The sequence below is a fragment of the Mesocricetus auratus genome, unplaced genomic scaffold (genome assembly GCF_017639785.1).
Source record: "Mesocricetus auratus isolate SY011 unplaced genomic scaffold, BCM_Maur_2.0 Super-Scaffold_100007, whole genome shotgun sequence".
NCBI classification, from domain to species: Eukaryota; Metazoa; Chordata; class Mammalia; order Rodentia; family Cricetidae; genus Mesocricetus; species Mesocricetus auratus.
The window spans coordinates 47,667,539-47,695,399 of NW_024429191.1; the positions used below are offsets into that span (position 1 = coordinate 47,667,539).

The following is a 27,861-nucleotide window of genomic DNA, read 5'->3' on the forward strand; positions in this document are numbered from 1 at the left end:
CAGATCAGCCATGGCAAACACACTAACCCTTTCAGAGCCGAGCCTTCTGGGGAGCTCCAAACACCAGGCCTTCTGAGCTGACTCCAGTCTTAACATCTTATTCATGAGTAGGTAGAGAGCGCATTTTAAGTCTGGTCAGTCCTTAGCTCCTAACACAACTCATGTTATCCTGGTAGTTTCAGATATCCATTATGTTAAGTAACAGGTCACTTAGTTCACATGTAAACTCATTTTAGTAACAGCAAAGCTTCTGGAGTGGTTTGGAGATTAGGATAATTGAAACATTTGAGGTGGCCATCTGGCTTTTGGATTAAACCCTAGGCACTATTCCTCAGATGACCTTTCTTTTGTTTAAGGAAAATGGCTGCCTCCAGAATGTAATTTAAAATATAGTACATATACATCACGATCCATGCTCAAGTGTTTAAAGTAAAACATGGCTCATATATAATCCAGTTAGGTGCCAAACTAGGAAGGGAAAAATAATTACAGAGTGTAAAGTGAACCTGCCCTCCCCTGTCGTGGCGGCTAACTAATAATTCATTAGACTTAATTACTCCAGATGCTTTTATAGCCACTCCAGAAAATTTCCCAGAAAAGTTTGTCAGTTCAGAACAAATATTAACTAAATAAGATAATTAAATTTTCTTTATAGAGTTGTCCTGTTAAAATGAAATTTCTAACAACTGGGGTTAGTTCAGCATTATTGCCCAGCATTTGGAAGGCCCCATGTTTAGGCCTTAAGCTAGGGGGAAAATGTTTCTCATGGAGACAGAGTTCTAGGTTGCTGTTTAGAATACTCTGGGCCAGGCATTGGTGGCACATGCCTTTAATCCCAGCACTGGGGAGGCAGAGGCAGCCAGATCTCTGTGAGTTCAAGGCCAGCCTGGTCTACAGAGTGAGCGAATATTCAGTGTTAAGGGCAATTTGAGTTTTGGGTTCTTTGAGGATATTCAGTCAAATGTTGAATTTTGAAATTTCACTTTATCACATTGTTACCTGCTCATAAATACCATTTGGCTTAAGAGCACGTTGTTTTTCACCTTCACAAAATTGTTTTAGTTTTTGAGATAGAATCAATTCTAGAGCTTTGACTTTTAGCATGTGTTGATTTTAGATATACTAGTTCCTATTGAGAGGGATACAGAGAAAGCATAAGGAATAACGCCCTGGTCCCCTCCTTCCTTCACTCCTGCATCCTTGCCTCTCTGGAGTCCCTCCTGTGACTCTGCTTAGTTCTTTATATTTACTCCAAGGATCATTCTCTGGCCCACATTGTAATGACTGTGGACGCAGTTAGAAAACTGAGCTAGGGAACTGATGAGGGGACTGGAACGCTGCATGCTGGGAACGCCAGTGTTTACCCAAGTGGGTAACCACATTGAGCTAAATTATTTTAGAACATCCTATCACAGATTCACATTACATATAACACCACTGTATGTTCGTATACACATAACTCCACTGTATGCACATATGCATGTAACTCCACTGTGTGTGTGCAAATACACATAACTCCACTGTGTGTGCATATGCATGTAATTCCACTGTATGTGCATATATACATAACTCCACTGTATGTACACATCTGCACATACATCTTTGACAGGCACCTAGACTGACTGTGTCCCAAGCTTGTGGATATCGCCATGATAAGCATGGTATGAAGGTGTCCTTGTGTAATGACTTGGTTTTCTTTGGGACTGTACCCAGGTCTAGTGCAGCTGAAATATGCAGTAGTTCTATTTTTAGTTAAGCAGTGTGCTGTTTGTTACACACTCAGTAAAGAAGTTAGACGTGTTGGTATAAGCTGCAAGTTTGTATTACTGGATATAAGGAATTTTGTAGGTGGACTTTTCTTCAGTAGGAACTGGGTGACACCGATGATTTTGATGAACCTCCCTGCAGTGTTTAAACCAGAGGCTTGAGAACTATTTGCTTGGGCAGTTCTGGCAATGTGTTGTGGCCTTGGAATACAAACATTGTCTTTTGACTACTGTCTCTTAAAATAGCAGTTCTTAATTAACTCAGTGAGCTAATGTATGGATGGAACAGCTGTTTAAAATTTATTGAGAATTTTTACCCGATTTTATAACATCAGGAGCCAATTTTAGTTTCTGAGTTTTTTGAACAGTTAACTATCCATATGGAGTAATAACTTAACTTTATTCTTTCTTGCAGGGGAGGGGCGGTTCTTCCCAGGAACAAAGACAAAATAAACTTATCTTTAAAATGGAATAAAATGGACTGTCTTGTAATTACCATATGGATCCACTGAGCCATTTTCTAAGTCTTAGAAACAGATGGAGTATTAGTGATCTTATTTTTATTCTGTGTTGAAACATTGTGCTGTTGCATCATCCAAGGAATTGGATCATTATTTATAAGTGGTACCAACTATGCTAAAAAGATTAAAATAATAGTTTGGGATGTAGCAGAGTTGATGGCATGCTTGCTTAGCATGTTCAAAACCCTGAGTTGGAGCCTCAGCACCCCACCCCTGAAGTTTAAAATGATAAGAATAATGGGATTGGGGCCTAGGAAGATAGTCCAGTGGTTAAGAGCACTTGGTATTCTTCAGAGGATCTGAGTTTGGTTCCTAGCACCCATGTCAGGTGGCTCATAACTTGCAACTCCAGTTCCTGAGGATCTGATAGCTTCTACTGGCTTCTCTAACCTCTTGCATACATATGGTACACATGAACCCATGTAGCAGGCACACACATATACACATAAATAATAATAAAAGAAGTAATGGGATTGTCTGAGAGACTAACCATGGTAACTGATGCATCATCTTTAAGTTGACTTACGTCTTAGTTACTGTTCTGTTACCATGAGGAAGCACCATGACCAAGACAGTGAATAGAAGAAATTGTTTAGTTGAGGACTTTCTTACAGTTTCAGAGGGTTAGTCCATGACAGTCATATCATGGCAAAACAGGCATGGCACTGGAGCTAGCATTTGATCTGAACTGCAAGTTCAAAGCCCACCCCAGTGACATGCCTACTCCAACAAGGTCACACCTAATCCTTCCTAAATAGTCTAAGGACCAGCCATTCAAATATATTAGCCTGTGGCAGCCATTCTCATTCAAAGGAGCACCGCCCATTGTTTCTCAATGTGTAAGAGGGTGTGAAAGAAGACTAGCAATGCCTTGTGTGAGTACTTTTAACCTCGAGGAACACAATTGAAAGAACCAGAAGTTTTGTCTTGTGTGCTCTTGTATATAAATGTATCTGATAAGGTCACAGATGCCAACGACACCTGTATGTATGTGATTCATATGACAGCTAAGCAAAGTCCGTTCCATTTCCCCCAATGTTTAGAAGCAGCTCCCTCACAGGAGGGCCTGTAAGACCACTGGTGGATATTAGTATATTTTCACCTGTGCCAGAGCTTCTTAACAGTTATGGAATAAGCCCCTCTCGATCACTGCTCACAGTCCCGTCTTAGGAAGTATTTGATTTGGCTTTTATGTCTTAGAAAACTACAATCAAGTTCATCTCGGTCTCACCTTTCTTGTTTTCATTCTGTCTTTGCTAGTTTGGGTACTCAGTGTAATAATAACTATCAGAATTATGAAACAATCACTGCTTTCTCTTTCTCCAAATGTTTTTGTCTGTTTGTGTCGAGAATGCTGGGGCACAAACTCAGTTAGTGCTTGCTAGGCCAACATTCTGTCACTGAGCCATATCCCCAGCCTTTTCTCTCCCAGGGACATATAAGGGGGTCAAGTTAGCATTTTAGGAAAAATTATTCTGCTTTGCTACTTTTTATAATAGTGTCTATTCAAGTTCCCTCACTCTCCACTTTTTAATGGATTTCTATTCTCATGTAAAACCATCTCTACTATTTAAAACTTCAGACCAAACAATTCAAGTCTAACTGTGGTGTCCCTCCAAGATTCCTCCTGCCTCAGACTACTCAGAAATGCTTTCAAGTTCTCCCTGTCGAGGTTCATTCGTTTGTTTCTTTCCCACCTTTTACTAATTTTTCCCATTTATGTGTGTGTGTATATATCAGTGCCATGTACATGGGTACCTGTGGAGGCTAGAAGAGGGTGCCAGGCCCAGCTCCCTGACACTGCAATTATAGGTGATTGTGAGTCTGGTGTGGTTCTTGTTACCAAACTCAGGCCGTCCTAGCAGTTAGGATTTTTTTGTTTGTTTGTTTGTTTTTTGGTTTTTGGTTTTTCGAGACAGGGTTTCTCTGTGGCTTTGGATGCTGTCCTGGAACTCACTTTGTAGACCAGACTGGCCTCGAACTCACAGAGATCCGCTTGCCTCTGCCTCCCGAGTGCTGGGATTAAAGGCGTGCGCCACCAACGCCCGGCGCAGTTAGGATTTTTAGCCACTGATCCTTCTCTCCAGCTCCTCTTGTCCTTTAACAGTTTCTAGATTTATTGTGTCACAGTCTAGCACAGTGGTCTATTCTACTGCTGCTTTTTTACGTTGATAGGGTTTTTCTATGTTTTTAAGGAGGGTATATTGTCTTGTTGCTATAGTGCTCAGGTCCTCTGCATCCTTATTTATCTCCAGTTCTCTCTCTCTTTTTCAGGGCAAGTTTATTCGGATCAACTTTGATGTAACTGGCTATATTGTTGGGGCCAACATTGAAACATGTATCCTTTTTCACAATTGCACAGTCCAAAATAATGGCTTCATTTTCCTGCAGCCTTAAGCAGCCATCTGTGATATCAAACCTGGTGGGAGGACTTGAGTGACATTGTGACACATGAAGGTACTTTCAGGAATGGTGTGGATATTTTGTTGTTGTTGTTGTTGTTTTTGAAAACGGGCCATAGAGGCTGGAAAGATGGCTCAGAAGTTACTAACTCATGCTGCTCTTGCAGGAGACAATGGTGTGGTTCCCAGGATCCGTGTCAGGCAGCTCACGACTGCATGTGACTCCATTTCCAGGGGACCCGGTGCTCTCTTCTGTCCTCCATGGACACTGCATGCACACGGTGGGCATAAACTCACACGGGCCCTCGTGTATTCATAGATATAATGAACAAATCTTTGGAACCAGCCACAAACTTGGCCCAAGTGTGGACCGTCCCACACTCCGTGGTGGATGACTGGACAGCTGTGGTTGTTTGCCCACTTTTTACCATATTCTTATGATGATCTTAGGCTGTGCCCCATTCAGTGAGACAAGCCTATGGAATTAGGGAGTTAAAGTAATTTAATAAAGTTATAGCCAAGACAGAACATGTCAGATACATAGAATAATCCTAAGAAATGTCATTGCATAGAATGACCTGAAGGAATAGTAGGTATGTATAAGACAAATTTAGGGGGACTGGGAATATAGCTCAGTTGGTAGGATCTTTGGCTAGTCCTAGATTTGACCTTTTCACATACAAAATCCTGTTTGATTAGTAAGATAGTAAATAAGTAACAACTAGTGAGGTCATAAATACTCTCTGGTGATAGAAATTCATTTTATATAGATGAAGGCTAGGTGGAAATTCCTGTGAATTAAGAATAGAAGTTTATATATCCAAAGCCAGGGCGGGGATGGTGGTATAGTGAATTTACCACTTAACTCAGTTCATACTATTCTGCTGGTGACATTCATCAGACTGTAGGATTCAGGCTTTTTGCACTTAAGAGAATTAGTTCATTTGGTAGCCCCAGGAAAGGTATACCCCCAGAAGAGGCTGTCAGTTTGCAAATGAAACAGATTCCATGAGCACCCGATGTACCTGTGCACCCTTCAACACCCAGCAGCATCCAAACACTGTGCAGAGGCCCAGCAAGTCTCACACTGAGCCCTGCATTCACAGATGGGTGTTCTTGTCTGTATTCAGGTGCTGCTTCCACGGAGTTCTGCCCTGGGAAGCCCAGGCATGTGGGAACACCAGACCTTGAGCAGAGACCCACTTCCCCTTCTGCCTGGGAGTAGGCAGCTGTAAGACAATGTTTACTAAAAACATGTTTACTAAAAACAATATAATGCCCGGGGCAATAAGTTCCTGGAAAAGGCCTGCCCACAGAAACCACCCTGACCTCGACCTTGTCCAAAGACTAGCCGCCTCTTCTGACACGCCCAGATCAGTTTTTGGTGTCAGAGCAGAACCAGCCAGGGTAGAGGAGAGAGCAGAAGCTTTTCTGGAGGGAGCCTTTCTTAGGAAGTTTTTTTGAGCCTTTTTGGGGCCTGCTTAAAGTTTTCTTTATATCCTTGAACGAGTCTCTGTGTTGTCAATCCCCGACACCCTCCGCACATTCTCGGACACAGGCCGCGCAGCAGACGCGACACAGGCAGGTGAATAGTGTCATGGTTTAGGTAATAGTCTCTCATGCTTCAATGCAGGGAACAAAAGGCCCAGTGGTCAGCGTAGCAACCATGTCATCTGATCATAGCTACATGCTAGAGCACTGTGAGAAGATTCCACGTGTGAAAATGGAGGGCACATGCAAGGTTTCTACCAAGGGGGATGTCATGAGAGCAGAGTGCTCAGGCACATGTGGCTCTGGGTCACGCCCTGATGGTTAAGCTTGAGTGTCAGCTTAATGAATGGGATTTAGACTCAGTAGAAGCAACTGTCCAGGCAGGCCTGTGAGGGATTGTCTCTGCAGAGCTAAGTAGAAGAGTCCACTTTACACGTAGGTGGTACCATCATGGGTACAGGTCCTGGATCTAATACAAAGGAGAAAACAAGCAGAGGACAAGAACTCTTCTCTCTGTTTCCTGAGGATGCAGTGTGAACATGGGTTTCGTTGCCTGCTGCCATGGCTTTCCAGCCATGATGAATTTAAACTGTGAGCCAAAGTAAATCTTTCCTTCCTTGAGTTGCCTTTGTCCAGAACTGGTGCACCTCAGCAATGAGAAAAGTAGCACGTAACAAGCCTTTGTTCTTAGCTCTTCATTCATTCAGCCTCCTAGCTGGTTTCTCTGCACCTGTTCCTTGTTTTTAAACTTGTGATATTCTGGTGTTAGATACTGTCTACCTTAAGCAACTATATTTCATTCATATTTAGTAGCTTTCTTCACTTCCTATGTAGTTTTGTTTTCTTTTAACACAGTCCATGTGGTAGGGCGAATTGCAATGGGGTTGAAGGAAACACCTGTAATCTCTTCAGTTCCCTCCCAACCCACTGACTCTAGAAAATTAATAAGAATCATAAGCTGCATTTTTTTGTCTCAGATAAAATACAATTCTTTAGATTGGTTCACTGTATCAGAGTTGGCATATAGCCAAGAAAGAAAGGTTCCCCTGCTTAGTAACTACATCCTTAACCTCTGTTCAGACCTTCTGGAAAAGTCTCGTGCTGTTCGTCAAGCTAAAGATGAACGTACATTTCATATCTTTTACCAACTGCTGTCCGGAGCAGGGGAGCACCTGAAGTGTGAGTAATGGGGTTCCTACTCCTCTACGTTGAGTTACTGCTTTGAATATTGCTCTTAAGTGGCAGTTTTGCTATATTGGCTTTAGAAATTTTCTGTAAATACAAATAGAGTTGGACATGCTGATACACATCTTTAATTCCAGCAGTTGGGAGGCAGAGACCAGCTGATCTCGAATTCAAGGTCAGCCTGGTCTACGTAGAAAGTTCAGAACAGCCAGGTCTACATAAAGAGACACTGTCTTAAATTAAATTAAAAACCATCTTTGTATGATTCTCTTCCAACATTGATAATGGAATGGGGGCGGTAAAGTTACTTAATAAAATGTAAAATAAAAGCTTTTATTCCCTGACTTACTACTAAATATAGACTGTATTTGCATTAACACTAGAACGAGTAAGTAGTGGGTGTTTGTTTATTGGTGTGACTCATGGCGACTAGAGGCTTAGGGCTGGGGAAGAGTAGAAAGTAAAATTCTTGGTTAAAAAAAAAAAGCATTTAATTTGAAAAGAACTTAAAGCCAAGGATGGTCTAACCTCAGGAGGCAGAGGCAGGTGAACCTCTGAGCATTTGAGACCAGTCTCATTTACATAGTGATTTAGGCCAGCCAGGGCTACAGAGTGAGACCCTGTCTGCTGAGGCAAGAATTTGCAGACTCAGAAATGCTGAGAGAATATGGACAACTTCTTTATTCCTTGAGTCCTAGATTCAGTGTTTTTGCACAGTTACTATACACATTTATATATCATGTAGCTTTACAGTAGATACATGCTGCAATAAACCTTTTCTCACCTGTAATACTGAGAGTACACCAAACTAGAATCTCCTTAGGGAAACCTGCAAGGGGTAAAAACTCAGCATCACGCAGAATTGCTACAAAGAGTCCAAATGCTCAAGATGGTACATTTGAAGAGAATATAACTCTGAGGCTTTCATTTGCAGACCTATAAGGACTCCACAATCAGAACGAATCAAAGGATTTTCAAAATGTTGAAAGAAGCTGTGGAGGAAACAAACAGTTCCTTAATAGGAGGTCAATGTGATTTAGTTAAGAATTGGGGGGAGGAGCTGGGCGTTGGTGGCACGCAAACCTTTAATCCCAGCACTCGGGAGGCAGAGAGTTCGAGGCCAGCCTGGTCTATAGAGTGAGTTCCAGGACAGCGTACAAAACAATACAAAGAAACCCTGTCTCGAAAAACCAAAAAAAAAAGGAATTGGGGGAAGGAGTGGTCCAGGGGAATTCTCAATTCTCTACCAAAGAGCAAGAGAGCTGGTTACCTGCTAAGATAAAAATGCAGAATAAGGATTTCAAAGCTTTCATTCAAATGATGGTGAAAATATTTAAATCTGGGGATTTTACTTGTTTCTGAGCCACACAGTTTCAAATAGAAAATTGTACAAATTGCTGTGCCAAAAAACCAAAACAAACTACAGAGGTGTTTACATGTTCACATTTTCTTTCCTTCCTTCGTTGAAACAAATACTTGAAAAGTGTGCCAGTGACAAGTTGGATGGCAAGCCCACTCTCCTATGTTCTCGGTGTCATATTGGAGTGTTTCAGTCTGTTGATGAGTATGAATTACATTTTATCCCATTGTATTTCCTTTTAGCTGACTTACTCCTGGAAGGTTTTAATAACTACAGATTCCTCTCCAATGGCTATATACCTATCCCTGGACAGCAGGACAAGGATAATTTCCAGGAGACAATGGAAGCAATGCACATAATGGGCTTCTCCCACGAAGAGATACTCTGTACGTGCGTTCTAATTCTCTACCCCTTACTGTTAGAACTCCTGTGAATTTGCTGTAAACAACTCAAATCAGAAAATAACTGGACAGCTAATGAGAACTGCCTGTTTTATGAAACCCTGAAGAATTACCAAAAAGTTACTGGAGCCAGTTTTTAGTACCAGATAAGCTGGAATATGTCTCTGCTACATTTTGATGGATTTTCTTTTTTTTTTTTTTTTTTCTTTTCATCAATATAAAGCAATGCTGAAAGTTGTATCTTCAGTGCTGCAGTTTGGAAACATCTCTTTCAAAAAGGAGAGAAACACTGATCAAGCTTCCATGCCAGAAAACACAGGTAAACTGATAACCACTACTTGGCTTCTTTCCTTTAGGTTGTGGCCGGGAGTGAGGGTGTCAGGGGGTGGGGGTGCCAGGGGGGTGGGGGCTTGGAATAGGGCCTCACTATGTATCACAGGCTGGTCTCGGACTCTTAAATCCTTCTGCCTTAGCCTCCTGAGTACAGATATGCAGCATGTGCTATACTCACTTGAAATCTAGATTTTCTAATGTGAAATTTCCTGTTACTAAATGTTGAAAATGGATTTAAATGAACACTGGTCAGGAATAAAAGTTTGCACACCAAGAGGTTGTGGTTGCAGGTATTGGAAGCTGTCAGATTGTTCCTGAAGGGAAATGAACCCCTATAGCCTGGAGGTTTCAGAGGGACATCCCCAGTACACTGTGGTCAGTGCGTGAGTGCTGACATGAAGTCACATCAGCCACTGTTGACATAGTCTTTCTGTGGTAGGAAGATGGCTCATTTGGTAAAGTGCCTGCTATGTAAGCTGTGCAATGGACCCAAGTTCCACTCCAGAACCTACATACAACGTCATCAGTAGGTCACATACTTGTAATCAAGCCAGATGAACATGAGCATATCCCTGTCCAGCCAGCCTAAGCTCTGAGCCAGTAACAACACCCAAGGGTGCCCTGTAGCTTCCACATGCGTGTGCATACATGTAGACAGACACACACACACACAGACACACATACACACACACACATGCACCCGCCAATAATCCCTTTTTGGTAACCCACTTGAGGTTTGTCAATGTTTATTTCTGTGTGACTCCTGAGGGACTGACTCTCCTCCTGTATCAGGGTCACTATCTCTTGTTTTGTTTTGTTTCTGAAACAGAGTTTCTCTGTGTAGCTCTGGCTGTCCTGGAACTCACTCTGCAGACCAGGCTGGCCTTGAACTCCCAGACATCCATTTGCCTCTGCTTTTGAGTGTTGCAATTAAAGGCATGCGACACCATACCTGGGTCATGGTCACTATTTCTTGACAAGGCTATGGACCATCTTCCTAGAGCTTTTGACCACTAGGACCCTTTTGGGTGTCACACAGTTAGATTAGCAGAAGGGGCTCCATTCACCCTGTGCCTCTCACCCATCACATCCAGCTTAGTGAAGTGATTTAAGATTTAAGGTAAGACACGTTACAGCACAGTTTGGCTTTAAGATCCTGAAGTAAGCCATAGGAAGGCCAGCAGAGCAAAAGCCTGCTGTTTCTCGCTGATGTCTTGTTGATCTAGAAAAACAGAAGGCATTTTAGCAGATCTAAAGCCTTGTCACACTTCAAGACTTGAGTTTCTAGAGTTTTCCATTGCTTAAATGCCATGATTGGATTGTGAGTGGAAATGGAGCATTTAGGAAACTTTTACCCTGCAGTTGCACAGAAACTCTGCCACCTGCTTGGGATGAACGTGATGGAGTTCACACGGGCTATCCTCACCCCCCGGATCAAGGTTGGCCGAGACTACGTTCAGAAAGCCCAGACGAAAGAACAGGTGAGTGCAGTGGTGACTGCTCTTATAGGTGCACTGGCATGATAAGCTGTGGGTGTTTCACCTTCTGCTTGGCTAGTACCAAACTGAGTTAGTAAGAGCACATTGAATCACCTTGCTATTAAGTGAGTTTCGTCTTTTCTGTAGTGATAAATTTCCCCAAGGAGTTTTAGGGTGATTTTTGTAAATAAGTTTGAAATGTCATCTCCAGTTGTCCCCTAATCTGGTAGACAGATCTGGTGTTCTGTAGCAGCCAAACAAGGCCAAGACTCCCACTGCGCTGTCTTCTTACTGGGTAGCACAGCAGCATGAACAGAGAGGTCATACTTACTGTTTACTCATGCTGGTTTTAAGGACATTAATAGCTTTGATTAAGAAGGTTGGAAGGTGACCTCCCCCCCCCCCGGGGGGGTGCAAACTGCCAAGAAACCAGACTAATGAGAGATGCTGTTGCCCCTAACTCTAAGGCCAGGGGGAAGGGCTTTGCCCATCCCCTAAAGTGATTAGCTGCAGTTCTCATTAAGTGTACTAATGCCTCTATTGATGTGTAACTTTGAGATATAATTAAGTAGTAAATGCCATTTGAAGTGTAAGTTCTGTGTAGCATTGAACACGATATTACAGCCACTAGTGTTTTGTTGAGACTACTTCCTGGATTAAAGGCTGATATTATCTAATTACAGGCAGATTTTGCAGTGGAAGCATTGGCAAAAGCTACCTATGAGCGGCTGTTTCGCTGGCTCGTTCACCGCATCAATAAAGCTCTGGATAGGACCAAACGCCAGGGAGCTTCTTTCATTGGAATCCTGGATATTGCTGGTTTTGAAATTTTTGAGGTATTCATCTCCCTTGTGCTCTTTTTTTTCTTCTTCTTTTTGTTGATTCTAACAAATGTTAGGTTCACTTTTGTATGCAGTTTAGTGCCAGGCAGTCAGAAATAAGCAGGTACATACATTCCTTGCTCTTTGATTAGAGCTAAAGAGTAGACAGCAAATAACCACTCAGTTCACAGAGTAAAGAGTGCAGTGATACAGAGAGTTGGGGAGGCACCTTGAGACTGCGTGCTCAGGGGGAAGTGTCTGAGTGGTGACAGGCATGCTTGTGTAAGAGAGGCGGGGGTGGAGTCCTGGGTGCTACCCAGGGCCTTGGGATCACTAGCGAGTTTCTGCAGCTAGACATTCTTGAAGGACAAGAAGCTACCAGTTCAGAAAGCCCTCCCTTCTGAGTAGTGTCCAGTGTGGTTCTATGAGGGAGAGTATTTATCAAAGGTTAGAAGTTGCTGGAAAACCACTGTGTCTAGATAGAGTTGACCAAAGGAAGAGGGGCCCAGAGATGTAGCAGTAGAGCCACCTTGAGGCCAGAGCGAAGGTGGCTTGACTCAGTGGTTCCAAGAAGAGCGGGGTACATGGCAGCGTGATGGCCTGTGTCCTGGGAAGGCACAGTGTGATGATGGGTTCTAATTCTGCATCGTTGACCAAACACCACCAACACAGCAAAGGGCACACATCTACTGAGAATTTCAGAGAATCTCCTCAGTTGTGGGCTGCCAGCCTCTGGTAGACCATGTAGAAGGCATAACTCTTAGATGCTACTGCTATGATGAGCGTGTCACTTTTGCCACCATTGTCTTTTGAATTGTCCTGTTTTAAAATGCTGTCTAGCCTCATAAAAAGTGAATCACTGTGGTAAGCCGTTTTCTCCATTCAATTACACCACTACTGTACAAGTCCTCAGTGTGAAATCCTTTTATAGTGGCTGGGTACTTTCAAAAATTGCATTAAAAAGCAGATACAGTGAAAGAAAGACCCCCATCTATAGCCATGACCAAAACAGAAGAAATATGGGAGGAGCCCATACAGGCAACCTGATTTCTCTGGTTTCACCACCAGAAATGACATATGTGAGATGCCTGCAGGGTGGGCAGATGCCCCATGGTGCTGCATGTAGCCAGGAGGCAAAAGTAGAACCAACACAGGGACCTCGGTTCTGACAAACAGACTTCCAACACACACCTGCTGGTTTGATCTCTCGCTTTTCAGCTTCTGGAATAAATTCTGCAAATAACAACTTTTATACTGTGCATCAGCAGAATTTCAGACCTTGAGGGAACTTCCTTTCATACTACACATCCTATTAACTCACTGGGAGAACTGTCAAATGCATAGCAAACATTCACAATGGGGTTCTTAAAGCTAGGCCATCTGCATATAACCATGTGGTATGTACATGCTGAGCATATTCATTCAATACAATCATGGGGCTGGAGACATGGCTCAGCAGTTACCCTTCATACTCTTGCACAGGGCCTGAGTTGGGGTCCCAGCACCCACATGACAACTCACAACCGTCTATAACTCTAGTACCTTCTTATGGCTACTCAGTCACTGGGTAGACATACATGCAGACACATAAAATAAAATAAAATAAAAATATTTTTAAAAGAAATATTAATGCCTTTTAGCCTTTTTAAAGGTTGGAGAGGACTTAATTTGATAATTTAATTTGGCATATAATGAGGTGGGGGTGTATAGACTCAAGTAAATTACTGAAAAGTGAAGGGATTTTGAAAGAAGAAACAGTGCTTTTAATAAATAACATAAAAGTTGTATAGAAAATACAGCTCACAAGTTGTTAGCTCATATATCTTTAATTTTTATACTGAGATTCTTTTTTTTTTTTCCTGTAAAAGAAAGCATTTAATTGGGGGCTTGCTTACAATTTCAGAGGCTTAGTCCATTTTCATCTTGGTAGGGAGCGTGGCAGCGGGTGTGGTGATGAAGTTAGCTAAGAGCTACATCTGATCTACAAGCAGAGGAGGCTGGACATAGACAGCACTGGGCCTGGCTTGGGCTTTTGAAACCTCAAAGCCTACCCCCAGTGACACACCTCCTCCAACAAGGCCACACCTTCTAATCTTCCCATTCAGAGAGTCCTGGTGACCAACCATTCATATATATATGAGCCTTTGGGGGCCATTTTTATTCAGACCACTCGGGGAGCCAAAGACTAGCATTGAGTCAGCACTGAGAAATACAGGGAGCCATGTCAGAGAAACCCTGACTCAGAATCAGAAAACCAAACAAAAAATGATTAAAAAATAGGTTGAGTATGGGAGTGCATACCGGTAATTCCAGCACTCAGGAGGTAGAGGCAGGAAGATCTCTTGAGTTCAAGGCCAGTCTGGTCTACAGTCAGGACTACATAGAGAGATCCTGTCTCACCCCCCCCCCAAAAAAAACACAGGTCCCAACTTGGGGATCTCCCTGAGAGGTAGAGTGCTTGCTTAGTGTGCTTACACCCAGGGTTTACTTTAAACTGTAGTTGTGGGGCTGGAGAGATGGCTCAGCAGTAACAGTGTTTGCTGTTCTTGCAGAGGACCCAGGTTCAGTTTCCAACACCCACATCAGGCAGCTCTCAGCTGCCTGTAACTCCAGCTCCAGGTGACGTGAGACCCTCTTCTAGCCTCTGTGATCACCTGTATACACATGCCACACACACATACTCATACACATAATAAAAATAAAGTCGTTAAAATAGAGTTGACAGTTTATATTCATTATTTTTTAAAATCTATTGCATGTAATTGACTATAATAGCATGTCATAAACTCAGAGGCAAAACAAAATTCATTTATATGGACAGGAACAAGCCTAACACTTAGACAAGTATTAATGTAGTTTGTCTTTGTGGGACTTAGTAATATACAGTGTTGGAAATCAAGCAGTGTGCCTTCCCAGTATGACCTCATTCTAAATAGCAAACCAGCTTCCTGGGCTGTTGGGTACTGTGTGGCCTTCCCAGGCCACAAATCTGTTCCATGGAGATTGATTGAACCTCTCATTTAAAGCCACTTTTTATAATGAGAGAGATTATTTATGGGTACATTGTACTCATGTGAACACCATGGAATTAGAATATGTGTTGTACTTATAGGATGAGTAAATTAAAAAAATTACATGTCTTAATTTATCTATCCACTCAACAGAACAATGGGAAAGGGGGGCAGCGTCGAGACAGTAGTGAATGAAGGCTGCTCAGATGCGCTTTATGACAGCAGGGCTAAGGTCGGACACCTGATAAAAGGAGGACCTTCATAGAAAAGCGGAGGAGGCTGATTCTTACTCATCTTTTGCGTCACTGTAGAGTATGTGTGTATATGCCCGTGTGTGCGTGCGTGTGTACGTGTGTGTGTGTGTGTGTACGTGTGTGTGTGTGTGTGTGTGTGTGTGTGTGTTCACATTCACTCTCTCACAGAAGTTGATTCTCTTTCCACCACGTGGTTCCCAGGGATTGAACTCGACTTGTCAGGCCTGGCCTTTCCTCACTGAACCATCTCACCACCCTCTCATCTTTTCAAAAATGCTGTGAAGGTTGGGGTAGGTAGGGGTGAGAAAGAGGCAGATTGAGAGAAAGCCCTCCCCTAGTGTAGTCATTAGCATTAAACAGTATCACTAAAGAGTAAACATTAGAAGTAGTATTGCTGATGCCTATTGAATAGTTTTGAATGAGCTTTTGAGGTAACTAGATGGCTGAGTATTCCTGTCTTCCCTCCCATGATTGGACGACGACTCCATCTTTAGCTGAACTCCTTCGAGCAGCTGTGCATCAACTACACCAACGAGAAGCTGCAGCAGCTGTTCAACCACACCATGTTCATCCTGGAGCAGGAGGAGTACCAGCGCGAGGGCATCGAGTGGAACTTCATCGACTTCGGCCTCGACCTGCAGCCCTGCATCGACCTCATAGAGAGACCCGTGAGTGCTAGCTTCCTGCTCTGCTTCCTGTTGCGTTGGAGCGGAGCCTTTAAGTTTCTTTCTGGCACAATCGGAGACAGACAGTCTAGGAAAATGACATTCTGATAGCACAATCTATGTATAAGCAAGTGTTCTTGCAGCCAACGCCTTGGTTAGGTCTCCTTACACACAGCTTCGACCACCCTGTCCTTGTGTTTGCACATGTGATGGATAATGTGCTGTGGTCCCCACAGACGGCAGAGACCAGTCTGGTAGTGGCACTGGTATGTACCCATCAAAGGGCACATGGAGCTCCACTTGGCACACATGCTTTCTAGGTAATACAGGGACACTTAGCTAAGAACAAGATGTGTCACATGAATTCAGTTTTTAAATAATTTAATTCAAGCTTGCCCTTTTGTACTTTTTATTTGGACAGTTTTGTTTTTTGAAGTATATTGGCAGAACATTCTTTTGACAGATGTTTAAGGACAATCTTAGCATCAGAATTTATTTTCTTTGTTATTTTCTTGTTGACTTGGGTCTCTACTGCGTGGGCAGTTAGCTTTTGAGCAACAAGGTATTATTGTTAACTCGTCTTACTTTGGTATGCACCATAACATAAACATGATTAACCCTTGACGTCACTTGGTTGTTGTATGGTGTTTGTGTCCACTCCATAGCCTCATGCAGTGGTACCCACACTTTACAGACGCTCTAAACCAGTTAGCAAGTGTGTTGCTCCCACAGCTCAGAGGCTCTCCCAGCCTCTTTTTTTGCGGCAGTCTTTGGTTATCACCGGTGCCAGATGTTTAAAGGCAGTAAAAGTTCAGTGTCTGTAGACCTTGAATGGTCCAGCAGTCAGGAAGAAGAGGAACCCAGGAAACAGTCACCTGATTAGTGCAGGAGCTCTTGGCTAACACATTACAAATTTGAGTTTAAGGAATATGGCAAAAAACTTCATTTATTTGGCTTGAACAAAAGAAATAGTTTTACTTTTCCAAGCACCACAGCTCTGTACTTAGAGCAGAAAGTCTCTGCCTTGACTGTGGGGAGAGCTGCTTCCAGATGCCTTGCAACACCAGTTAGAGTAACATCCTCTCCAGAGACATTGCAGTCTTGTGGACTAGCTCACAGCAAACAGAAGTCAGCACAAAGAACTTGCTGGTGATGTTTCCAGTTATTTTTACAGATCTATTACTCTGACTATTGTTCGATTAGGACAGGAAGTTTTAAGCCCCTTGAATATGTCCTAGGAAAGCAGAGTGAGGGAGCTAGGGGCTTGCAGGAGAGCCTAGAGCATGGCATTGCTTCTCCAGGTCCCAGGTCACAGTGGGAGCTCATGGCTTTGCATGGTGTGGGCTCTACATGATGCACTGTATATTGAAAAAAGTCAGAGCCACAACAGGCAGACAGTGACACAGGGAAGTCAGAGCCGCAGCAGACCAACATTGGCACAGTCTTCACAGATGGTATGAAGCGTGTGAGAGAATGTTCTAGGGAAAGATTTGTTGACAGAACTTGATGGGTAAGCATCACACTGAAAGCGGTATTTTATAAAGTATTGGGCTGGGTAGGTGCAGTAGTCACAGTAACCAGATAGGCCGAGCTGCTCACAGGCAGGAGGTGAGTTCCTTCCCACTTCTCTCTCTGCCTCCTTCCTGCCTTCTTCTGGCCTCCATGCGCACCTGCATGCATGTGCTCAGACTCATACAAATAATAAAATAAATCTAAAACAAAAACTTCAGGGACATTTTCATTCAAGGGGATTGGAAATTGAAAATTATAACAAAAGACAAATGTTTCTGTGACCTTAGTGTAGTGCCTCATTTCTCAGAACCCTGACAGTAGCCCCGCTGCCTGCCCTGTGACCCTGGCTCCTCCAAGGGTAGCGATCTTGGATACTATGGACTCTTTAACTGATCAGGAGCCCTGGAAGTTCTCTGAGAAGGAATCCTGGGGTAGGGCTCTTGCTCCAGAAAGATTCCTATGTCCTATGCACCTTGCAGTCAGGCCAGTCAGCAGGTGCCTGTCATATCATCACATTGCTTTAGTTATACGTAACTATAACCTATACTTGTCTTTAAAATAACATTTGTTTATACCGCTAGTTCTTCACCCATAAATACTTGAAAAAATGGATTCTAAAGTTTTGTACAAAAAAAAGTACAGCCGGGCGTTGGTGGTGCACGCCTTTAATCCCAGCACTCGGGAGGCAGAGGCAGGCGGATCTCTGTGAGTTTGAGGCCGGGCTGGATCGACAGCCTCCAAAACAATACAGAGAAACCCTGTCTCGTAAAACCAAAAATAAAAAATAAAAAAAAATACAAGAATGCTGCTGCATCTCCTGCGCAGCCTGTATCCGAGAATGTGGTGAGGATTGATGACACAGAGACCAGTTGGTTGCGTTAAGAAAACTTTATGCTCCCCAAATTGGCTTAGAACTTCCCAAGAAAAACGCTTCCCTCCAGAAAAGCTTCTGCCATCCATACACGCACAAATCTCCAGCAGCCCTGTCACACACCTCTCACACGCCTCCTCCCTCCTGGCTGGTGGTTAAATCTCTGGCACCAGAATCTGGAACAGCAGGGAGTAGCTAGCCAAAAAGTCAGGGTGTTTCAGTGACCAGGCCCTTATCAAGCCCTTATCAGGAATTTATGGCAGGGAATTGTTTTCAGTAAACATTGTCTCGCAGCTGCCTGCTCCCAGGCTGATGGAGGGGTGGGTTTCCGGCCAGGGTCTGTGATCCCCACAGAATGCTGCAGAATGTGAGTTGAGTACTGTATCGTATGCTGGCCATGCTGGCACTACCGCAGTAAACGATGGCCCAGAAGCACTACTTAGTAGACCACTGCTATCTGCTTTATTAAGATGTAATTCACACATAGAAATCTACCTATTAAGGCTATAAGTCAGTGGTTTTGTGCTGTATTATAACACTGTGTGACCATCACCATTAATTCTACATTTTCATAATTCACCCCACTAAAATCCTCACACCAATTAGCAGAGACACACACACACACACACACACACACACACAGCATGTTACTGCTGATGTACTTTCTGTCTCTGGATTTCCCAAGACCTTTTAAAGTGACTGGTGATTTATGTTATCACCTCATAATTTATCAGTCACTGTCTTGCTGCTGTGATAGAACAAGACCACTTATAGAAGGAAAGCTTATTTGACTTATGGTTCCAGAGGTATAAGAGTCCATTGTGGCAGGAAATGGTGGCAGAAACAGCTTGAATGTAAACCTGTAATAATGCATGACTCTGAAACCTCAAGTGCTTCATACAACGAGGCCAAGCCTCCCCAAACAGCACCACAACCAAGGGAGGACTCATTATTCAAATGCCAGAATCTGCGGACATTTTCGTTCAGACAGCCACACTATGCTGTACTTAGTAATAGCTTTAGGTGTTTTACCAGCAAGAATTGATATCACTTATTTAATCTTTTTTTGTTTTGGTTTGGTTTTTTGAGACAGGGTTTCTCTGTATTGTTTTGGAGGCTGTCCTGGAACTAGCTCTTGTAGACCAGGCTGGTCTGGATCCACCTGCCTCTGCCGACCGAGTGCTGGGATTAAAGGCGTGCGCCACCACCGCCTGGCTGCTTATTTAATCTTTACTTAAACAAAAACTTAAGTTGCTTACCATGTAAAGTGTCTGAGGTAACTGGTTAGTTTTGAGTTTTGTAGTATATCCAGCCACCACCCACTGAACATAAAATATTCATTTTCATCCTTCTGCCCTTCCCCCACCCCTTCCCTCAGTTCCTTTCCGGCTTCTGTATTTGATGCTTTTGTGGAGTATCTCCCTGTAATTAGTTTAGTTACAATGTACATATTTCAAGGCTTATTTGGTAACATACACTTCTACACGGATCATAGTAGTTTATGATCATGTTTGAGTTATTTGGTTTGTTATGGCTTGGATTGGTCTTTTTCATAGATCTTCACAAAGCTAATCAATTTAGCAGTGAGCTGTCACCCGATAGTACCAGTGTCAGCTTTGTGAGTCCCCACTGTCTTTCATTATCAGGCCAATCCTCCTGGTGTGCTGGCCCTCCTGGATGAAGAATGCTGGTTCCCTAAAGCCACCGATAAAACTTTTGTTGAAAAACTGGTTCAGGAGCAAGGTTCCCACTCCAAGTTTCAAAAGCCACGGCAACTGAAGGACAGAGCCGACTTCTGCATTATCCACTATGCGGGGAAGGTAAGAGCCCTCAGATTGAACAACTCCATTAAAAGTGCTGCTTGGTGGGGCTGGAGAGAGGGCTCAGCAGGTGAAGTGCTTGTCGCACCCACATCAAAGTCGGGCATGGTGGGATACACCTGTAACCCCAATGCTGGGAGGTGAGATGGGAAGTAGGTCACTAGGGCTCACTGCCCAGCCAGTTTAGCTGAAATGACAAGCTGTAGGATCAGTGAGAGACTGCTCAAAATGTAAGGGGGAGAGTGATGTATAAAGATACCCAAATGGACCACACACAGAAAAAGACAGAGAGAACTTCTGGGCAACTTTAAATTTTATAGTATAAGGTGGTAATGAACATGCATGCATGTTTAAATATATTATTACAGATACTTGACCATAGAGACAGACCAGTTTGGGGATTGTTTAGTGAAAGTCTTTGATTAAGACTTAAGATGCTAATTATTTTCATGTTTGATTTTGTGTTCTCCATTTCATCCCACTTGGCTCTGGTGTGGGACAGGTGGACTATAAGGCAGATGAATGGCTGATGAAGAACATGGACCCTCTGAATGACAATGTGGCCACTCTCCTGCACCAATCGTCAGACAGATTCGTGGCTGAGCTTTGGAAGGATGGTGAGAATGAGCTCGTATTTGTATTTAAGCTTGGCCTGAATCTTCTGTAGTTAAGGTTTATTTATGGTTCTCTCACATACATGTGTGTTTGTATATATCCATATGTTTTTATTACTTTAAAACCTTTCCCTAGAGCAGGGCTGCCGTTGTATCAGAAGTTGCCCGTCTTATGAATACTTGGATTAAGAAATAAATAGCAAGACACCTGCCCCCTTAGTCAGATGCTGTGAAGAATATGAAAGCATTTTGCATTCAGAGCCACAAGAAGCTCCAGGATCCCTCAGGCTCCCCAGTGACAGCTAAGGTTATGACCTAAAGGCACAGGCACAAACGACCCAAGAAAATCCTTTTCCTGATGCTGTCACAGGTCTAGTTGCATCTTCCATTGTGCGCATAAGCACATGCATGCATGCAGGCACACACAGTAGCTAGTAAGTGAACACTTCAATGTTTTTCATACAGGCCAGTTGCTTCTGTTTTCATTACTCTTCATAGTTCTGTGTGGAAAAACTTCAAGTGATTTCTGATTCCTGGTGACACTTACCACAAGCTAATTCTTACTAAATACGAAATGCTTGCATTTCTTTAGACCTAGTAGGAACATACCCCTAGATTTATGGGTCAGCCACTCTCTTGATCCTGGTTATGTCCCTTGCTGGACCTCGGATGACCACCACTAACTCAGTAACCAACTCATTTCTGCTTTCTTAATAACATCCCAAGAAGTGTTAGTCCAGCTATCTTCTCAGAGGTAGAGTAAAAGAAACACAAGAGCTAGAAAGGGATTTGGACAATTAGGCAAAGGAGGGAGGGAGGGAGGGAGAGGGAGAGAGAGAGAGAGAGAATGTGAAATGAATATCTCTAGGGGAACAGTGACCATATGCTCCAGACAGGACACAAGTTATATGAGGGAGTTTGTAGGGCTGGGACAGACCACTCCCATGCATGCCTGTGCCCTGGGAAGAGACGGACCTAAGACTATACAAAGAGGGGACTTTAGGAGAAGGCTGGTTCTGCTACAAATGCACAGTGTCCGTTGCAATGACCTAGTTAGTCAAGAGTGCTGTCTGAATACACAGCAAAGGCTCTTGGGCCTTGCTCAGTCTGCAGTTCAGAGCGGGGCTGTTCTGGACTGTGATGTGTTAAATCTTATCGCCGTGGGCTTTGAGAACCTGAACATGAAGCAGGAGAAAGGAACAGGCTTGGGTCACTCAAGTTGGCAGTGTGGATATGGAACGTCTCTCAGAGGAGTGGCATGTAACCCTGCCTGTCATAAATATTTGCCTGCTCCAGAGGATAGGTCATACTCAGCTTCTCCTCCTCCTCCTAGAACAAGTTAGGTTGGCTTGGAACAGGAAAGCAAGTAGGGTGATCTGATGTGGAAATGGAAAGTCCCTTCTGGCTGGATAGTAGGCTGGGCAGAAGGGTCAGAAAGCAGGAAGTGAGGCTGAGGTGATGTTTGAGGCCTGGCTCAACCCTAATAGTCTGACCCAGATGGAGAAATGCTTAGACTTCACTGAATAAAGGGCATCTCCATAGGTCTGTTTAGTCTAAGTGTAAATAAGGTGGGTTGTTTCCTGGGTAGATGGGGTGAAACCCCCTGGAAGTGGGGGATAGGAGGTGACAGGAAAGAGTGGGTCTGGAAGGAACGCAGAGGGAAGGGACGGAGAAGGCCTACAAAGGCTCCAGAGACCTACTGAGAGAAATTAAGTACTGGGGTCCCGCACACTCTCGTAGAATGAACCCCCTTTGACCTCCTGTCTCTTTTTCTTATCAAAACTATCTTGTGAGACCCTGGCTGAGCGCTTAACCTGTGTACATAGCCACATTGGTACTCCACCAAACACCTAGGAGATGGTCTAGAAGCATGAAAGATTCCCTACCCTGCCCCAAACAAGCGTGTCAGGCAGTGAGGAATCTGGGTAAACTGGGTTTGTCTTTGTCTTGGCTCCCCGCTCCCTGGGCACCCTCCTCCCACCCTCTTTTAGTAGCAGGTATTGGAGAGGGTCGGGCTTTGGAGTCAAAAGATTTGATGGATAAGGATGGGGATGGTGGCCTGAGTGATGAGTGCAGGAAGGGTCAGAGACAATGGGTCTCACAGCTGGAGGCATGTATGAAGAATCTTTATGGGTGCTGACATGCCCTTCAACCCTACTTGTCCATGCTTAGTCTGACCACGCAGGCTGCACTGTATGCTCAGCTGTTTTTAGCCCTTGTCCTGCTGCAGATGTGTGACTTGAGTACAATGGCTACTCTTAGCAGAGTAGGGTAAGAAGTCTTATCTACCCCAAGTTTGGTTTGACTCTGCTAGCTTCTGCTCTAGGACAACCCAGTGTTGGCTCTCTTGATAATGTCACTGTTAGCTGGACGAACTGTTGCCCACCAGCGTAGGCAGGTGGACAGTTGGTTAAATCTGAGAGGAGATCTCAGAGGCCACATGCTATTGTAGAGTAGAATACAAGTGGAGAGGCGTCCCAGGCTTTTCCAGGCTTGAGGCCAATGGGCTTCACACACAAGGTCAGTGACAAGCTCAGCAGTTAGATGAGGGAGCCAAAAATCAAGATAGTCACTGTCCCTCAAGATGTCGAGATCTCTTGGGCTAAGAGCAACTTTTTCCTTAGGAAAAAATGGCCCTAGTGAAACATGTAATTATTTCCTTTTCATGCTGCTGGAATGCAAGAACAGGAAACGATGATTTGACCACAAATGGAGAATGTACGATGTTTGCATACAGAGGCACGGTCCCATGAGCTGAAGACACTGTGTGTTAAAATGTAGTTTTGTGTGAGAGTTTTTTTCTCAAGGCCAAACCAAAAGGAATAAATGTATTGATGGCAGCCCTGCCCTAGAGGTTCATAGTGCCCTGCTTTTATTAGAAGCTGTTGTTTGGGGGTCTTTCAACCAGCTGCATAGGAATTCATGCCCTCCTCATTCCTTATGTATATAAGCTGCCACAACTAAAGCTTGTATTGTTGTGTACAGTGCCTCCTAGGGCACTTTGATGAGTAATGGCATGATCAAAACTTCAAAATTATTTAACATTTGCTATTTGCTACAGCAGAACTTGAGTAGCTAACCAATCTTTTAGAAATTTGTACTTGAAGTAAATTATGTTTCCAAAATCTGTACTGGAAAATTTTGACAGTAAAAGTTACTGACTTGGCATTTATCTCAGCACTCTAATTGAACTACAGTCTTGCCTGGATTGACTGACTGCAAGACAGATTCATTAGTGCCTCCTTACTCTTAAATATTGTCAGTGAGATGTGATGCTCACACTCGAAGGGGGGCATATGCTCCTTTGATTCAGCTTAAATTTATTGTATACAGAACTTTATCCAAATGCACAGATTCTCGAAACAGTAATTTTTGCATAGGATCTGCCCTGGACCGGCTACTTTGGTAGCCCCATTTCAGAGTTTACTTGTGATGTCAAATGTCTTTCACACTAACCCAAGTGTTTGTGTATCTGCTCTTCTGTCCTGTTTTCACTGTTTCTCTGCTTTAGAGATTCAGAATATTCAGAGAGCTTCTTTCTATGACAGTGTTTCTGGTCTTCATGAGCCGCCAGGTGAATGTATACAGCCTGCAGGGCCTCCAAAACACAAGGGTTTTAAGGCCACAGGAGAAATGGTGGGGGCGGGGGCTGGCAGGGTGGCCTGGGAGGTGGGGTTGGTTTGGGGGTTTCTGTTCGTTTTGCTCATAGGCCTGCATGAACGTTCCATTTCATGCTCCGTTTTATTATACTTCAAGGCAACTGTTTGAGTGCATAAACAATTCAGTCGCTACTGCCTACACATCGCTTCTTAATTTACGCATAGCACTTACAGTGTTGCATATTAAAAGGTACGTCACTACCTTTTCCAGTTGCCATTTTGATACACATTTCTCCACGCAAATTGGTAGGAACTGATCTGCTAAATGGCGTCACTTATATCCCTGAATCGCCCTTTAGGTTCTCGGCTCTTAAGGAATTCTCAGAAGGGAGTTTCTCCCTTTACTACATTTTGTGAACAAAAGTTTGTGTGTACCTCAGGGTTGCTGGTCTCATCATTGTTCCTTTGGTTTGGACTTGGGATGTTATCTGACTGTTGGCCTTTTCTTTTGACCTAGAGACATTGAACCTGTCTATGAGACTTGATGTATTCATTTTTAGACTGAGGCCCAGTGGAATGTTCTTAGAATCTGTACTTTGCTTTCAAAATTGAGCTCCAAATGTTTAGATTCTGTACTCTGTACTTAGCCCTATTTTCAGATATATCCTAGAAGTGACTAGAGGGTCCCAAAAACCCAGAATAATGTGAAACTTACCTAGTCTTCCAACTTTTGATGAAATTGTAAAGTAGCAATATTTGAAGGTAAAGTCAGTTTCATCTTATGAAGTGTATGAATTTGGAACACGAGAATGCTAAGTCTAAACCCATCTCAGAAGTTACTTTTTAAAATGTTACAGGGCTGTGCTGTTTTAATCCTTGCCCTCAGTTGTAGCTGGCATACTGGAGGGAAGCCAACCGTGAGCATGGAGTGGGAACAAAGACTAGGATATGACGGACAGCACCACGGCCCACAGTGAGAACTCAGAATTCTGCAAGCAGAAACCTTAGCCCAGTTGTCTTTGGCCCTGGGGAGCCCGGAGGATGCTGAGAAAGGCGAGAGGAAGGCAAGCTAAAGCAATCTTCGGATTTGTATGGTCTTACGACCTGTGCTCTGCCAAAGGTTGGCATTCTGGGAAAGGCTGAGGCAGAAGTATCACTAGTGTGAGGTCAGCATGGGCTGTAGAGTTAGACCCGGTCTCAGAACCTCAGAAATTAGCAGTAACTGTTGAGGAAGGCTCAGAAGCAATGTGTCTTCTCTGGAGGTCTCTGAAAGAGTCAGGGCTTGTTGTTGGGTCCTCTCATTTCCCCAGCACCTGGCCTTGGGAAACATTCCATGAAAAGATAGAGGAAGTCACTGAGAGTTGCAGCCCCACCCAGTGTAGCTTGGCCTAATCCTGCCCCTGTGAGACTTGATCTGTCGGGTACACAGACCAGGCGTTTGTTGGTGCCGGCAAGGAGCCAGTTCAGAGCCCCTCTTTGATGACTTCATCTCAGTAAACAAGCAGCTAGCTCGTCACATTCCCACCATTGCACTGAAGACCTCCCTGGTGAAGTGACTTGGGTTGAGATCCTCCACTGAACTGAAGTGACAAAGGTGTCATACTCTCCTGTCAGAGCCCATCCATCCAATGTGGGTATGTGTAGGCCTTGAATTTGCGAATATTCTACAGCAAAGTCTTTCTCTCCTCAAGACCTGCTTGTGGGTCTAAGGGACTCCAGGGGAAGAGGAGAGGTTTAGAGATGAAAATGAGATGCTGAGTTTTCAGTGCCTTCTGGAGGGACTGAGTGTGGATGGCTGTGACTTGCTGACCTATAAGGAAACACTGGCAATCAGTCCTGCAAGCTAACATGGATGCTGTGCTTTCAAGTGTGTTTGTCACCTGGGCTACATAGACCCTGCCCACAAAACAAAACAAAAACCCATGAAAGCCAAATGTAGTCATAATATTGGGGAAACACGTTTCCAGACTTTCAAGGATAAAAAATGAGCCCGGGGTAAAGAGATGTTGAAAAACACCAAAGCGCATGGAAGAAGGAAGGACTGGAGCGAAAGGATCCCTGTCATAAGTATGAAGTCTTGCAGGCTCCCAAAGAGCCTCAAGGAATGACCTCTGTAGCTACTGCGGAAGTGCAGACTTCTGAAGACGGTAGGTGTGGAAGGTGCAGAGAGCAGTGCCTCAGAGTCCGTGGTACAGGGACTTCTCGGTGCTCCTGGACCTGCCGTCTTGCAGAGATGCTGTCTGGGATACAGTAGCAGCTCTTACCTGGGCTGAGAGGCAGACTTGCCTCAATTTAGAGGAAAGGCTTTACTTTAGCAGTGTTTAAAACCCGACCGTAAAGATCTCCTGACTCCAGATGCTGTCTTGACCCCGTCCCTGTCCAGATAGTTGTAAAAAGAGCCTAATAGACTGTAACCCAGCACTGGGTAGGCTACGGCAGAAGGATCACAAGGCCAGCCTGAGCTACACAGTGAGACCTTTCAAAACGCTTTTTAAGAAACCATTTAGAAAAAGTAACAGGAATGACAAAGCAGTGTTCACCACTGAATCTGCAGATTGATCCAGTGAACACAGCACCTGTTCTAAGTGTCATGTTAGGGTTAGGGTTAGGGGTTAGGTCTTTCCCAGGTCTGTGTGCTTAGTTAAATTAACATCATTTTCAGTGACTGGGTTTTGTTGTTGTTGCTGCACATAGTCCTTAATACTGGTTTTTATCTTGAGCCTTATCAGCAGTTGAAGCTCAAGGAAAAATGTCATTTAAGCACTGCATCTGAGATGACTGACAACTGACAAAGACACTGTGTTGTCGTGACTGTAGGAAGTATCCTAGCTTCGTTTGTTGGTTTGTTTCCTGGAACTCTCTGTAGACCAGGCTGGCCTTGAACTCACAGAGATCTGCTTGCCTCTGCCTCCCAAGTGCTGGAATTAAAGGCGCGCACCACCATCACCTAGTTCTTGATGTTCAGGGATGTGCATGTTGCTATGGCTGCATCTGCAGCTGCTTTAATTATGAAAAGTAATAACTGTATTTTCTCCTTTGTTTTTAGTCAAGTCCACACTAACTCAGTGTCCCCAGGTTTAGCTGATAGATAGGCAGTCAAGCTGGACCACCAGAGTCAGCGTAAATCCTAGCATCACCCTGACAGAAAGGGGCAGATGAACAGTCAGTCACCCCGTGTGAGAAGAAAGACTTCCAAAGGGTGTGGGAAGGGAGAGGCATGCCCGTTCAGTTCACCGCTAGTGCTTGGCTCAGAGTGCAGTCTCCTTAAGTCACATGATCTTATCTACCGCTCTTCCTGGGATTTTCCTAAAAATTTCTACCTCTACTAAAATTATTCTAATAGATTGGCTCTAAGCACCAATTATGTACTGGTTGTAAATCTAGTTGCTGTGTAGATATCATAAAGATGTGTTATTTGATGCTGTCTCTGGGAACTCACAGCGGTTAAGTATTCAGTTGCTAAAAACTGCAGGGAACCCGAGACTTGTCTCACACCTGCTGGAAGCCGTTGCCAGGAGAATATGGTTCATATGTTTAACCATCCCTGCCTACCTATTAAAACGGGCAGAGAATAGGTTTCCCCATTCTTCTGACTTACATTAGCTACAGTAAATTTCAAATAGTTCCAAAAGCTTAGTAAGCACTAATAAAAAAGACACTGAAAACATCTTGTTCCTCCTCACCTCTGAGACTGTCCTCCACAGGAAGGGTCAGTTAAGAATCCTGGCCCTAGACAACATCACCCTTTATAAAAATT

The 27,861-nt window shown here is 43.8% G+C and overlaps 1 protein-coding gene across 3 annotated transcripts in view; it reads left to right on the plus strand.

Moving 5' to 3' along the window:
- Nucleotides 1–27,861, plus strand: part of Myh10 (myosin heavy chain 10) — a 128,958-nt gene that overhangs the window by 63,597 nt on the left and 37,500 nt on the right. For 2 of the 3 annotated variants that reach the window (XM_040748924.1, XM_040748925.1), the window contains exons 7-16: nt 4,562–4,625; nt 7,261–7,359; nt 8,968–9,111; nt 9,350–9,445; nt 10,822–10,940; nt 11,621–11,773; nt 15,518–15,691; nt 19,718–19,891; nt 20,394–20,508; nt 24,017–24,079. In XM_040748924.1, coding sequence (XP_040604858.1) covers nt 4,562–4,625; nt 7,261–7,359; nt 8,968–9,111; nt 9,350–9,445; nt 10,822–10,940; nt 11,621–11,773; nt 15,518–15,691; nt 19,718–19,891; nt 20,394–20,508; nt 24,017–24,079 — 1,201 coding nt within the window. The remainder of the gene's footprint in view (nt 1–4,561; nt 4,626–7,260; nt 7,360–8,967; nt 9,112–9,349; nt 9,446–10,821; nt 10,941–11,620; nt 11,774–15,517; nt 15,692–19,717; nt 19,892–20,393; nt 20,509–24,016; nt 24,080–27,861) is intronic. The other variant, XM_040748923.1, reaches the window with a different exon arrangement.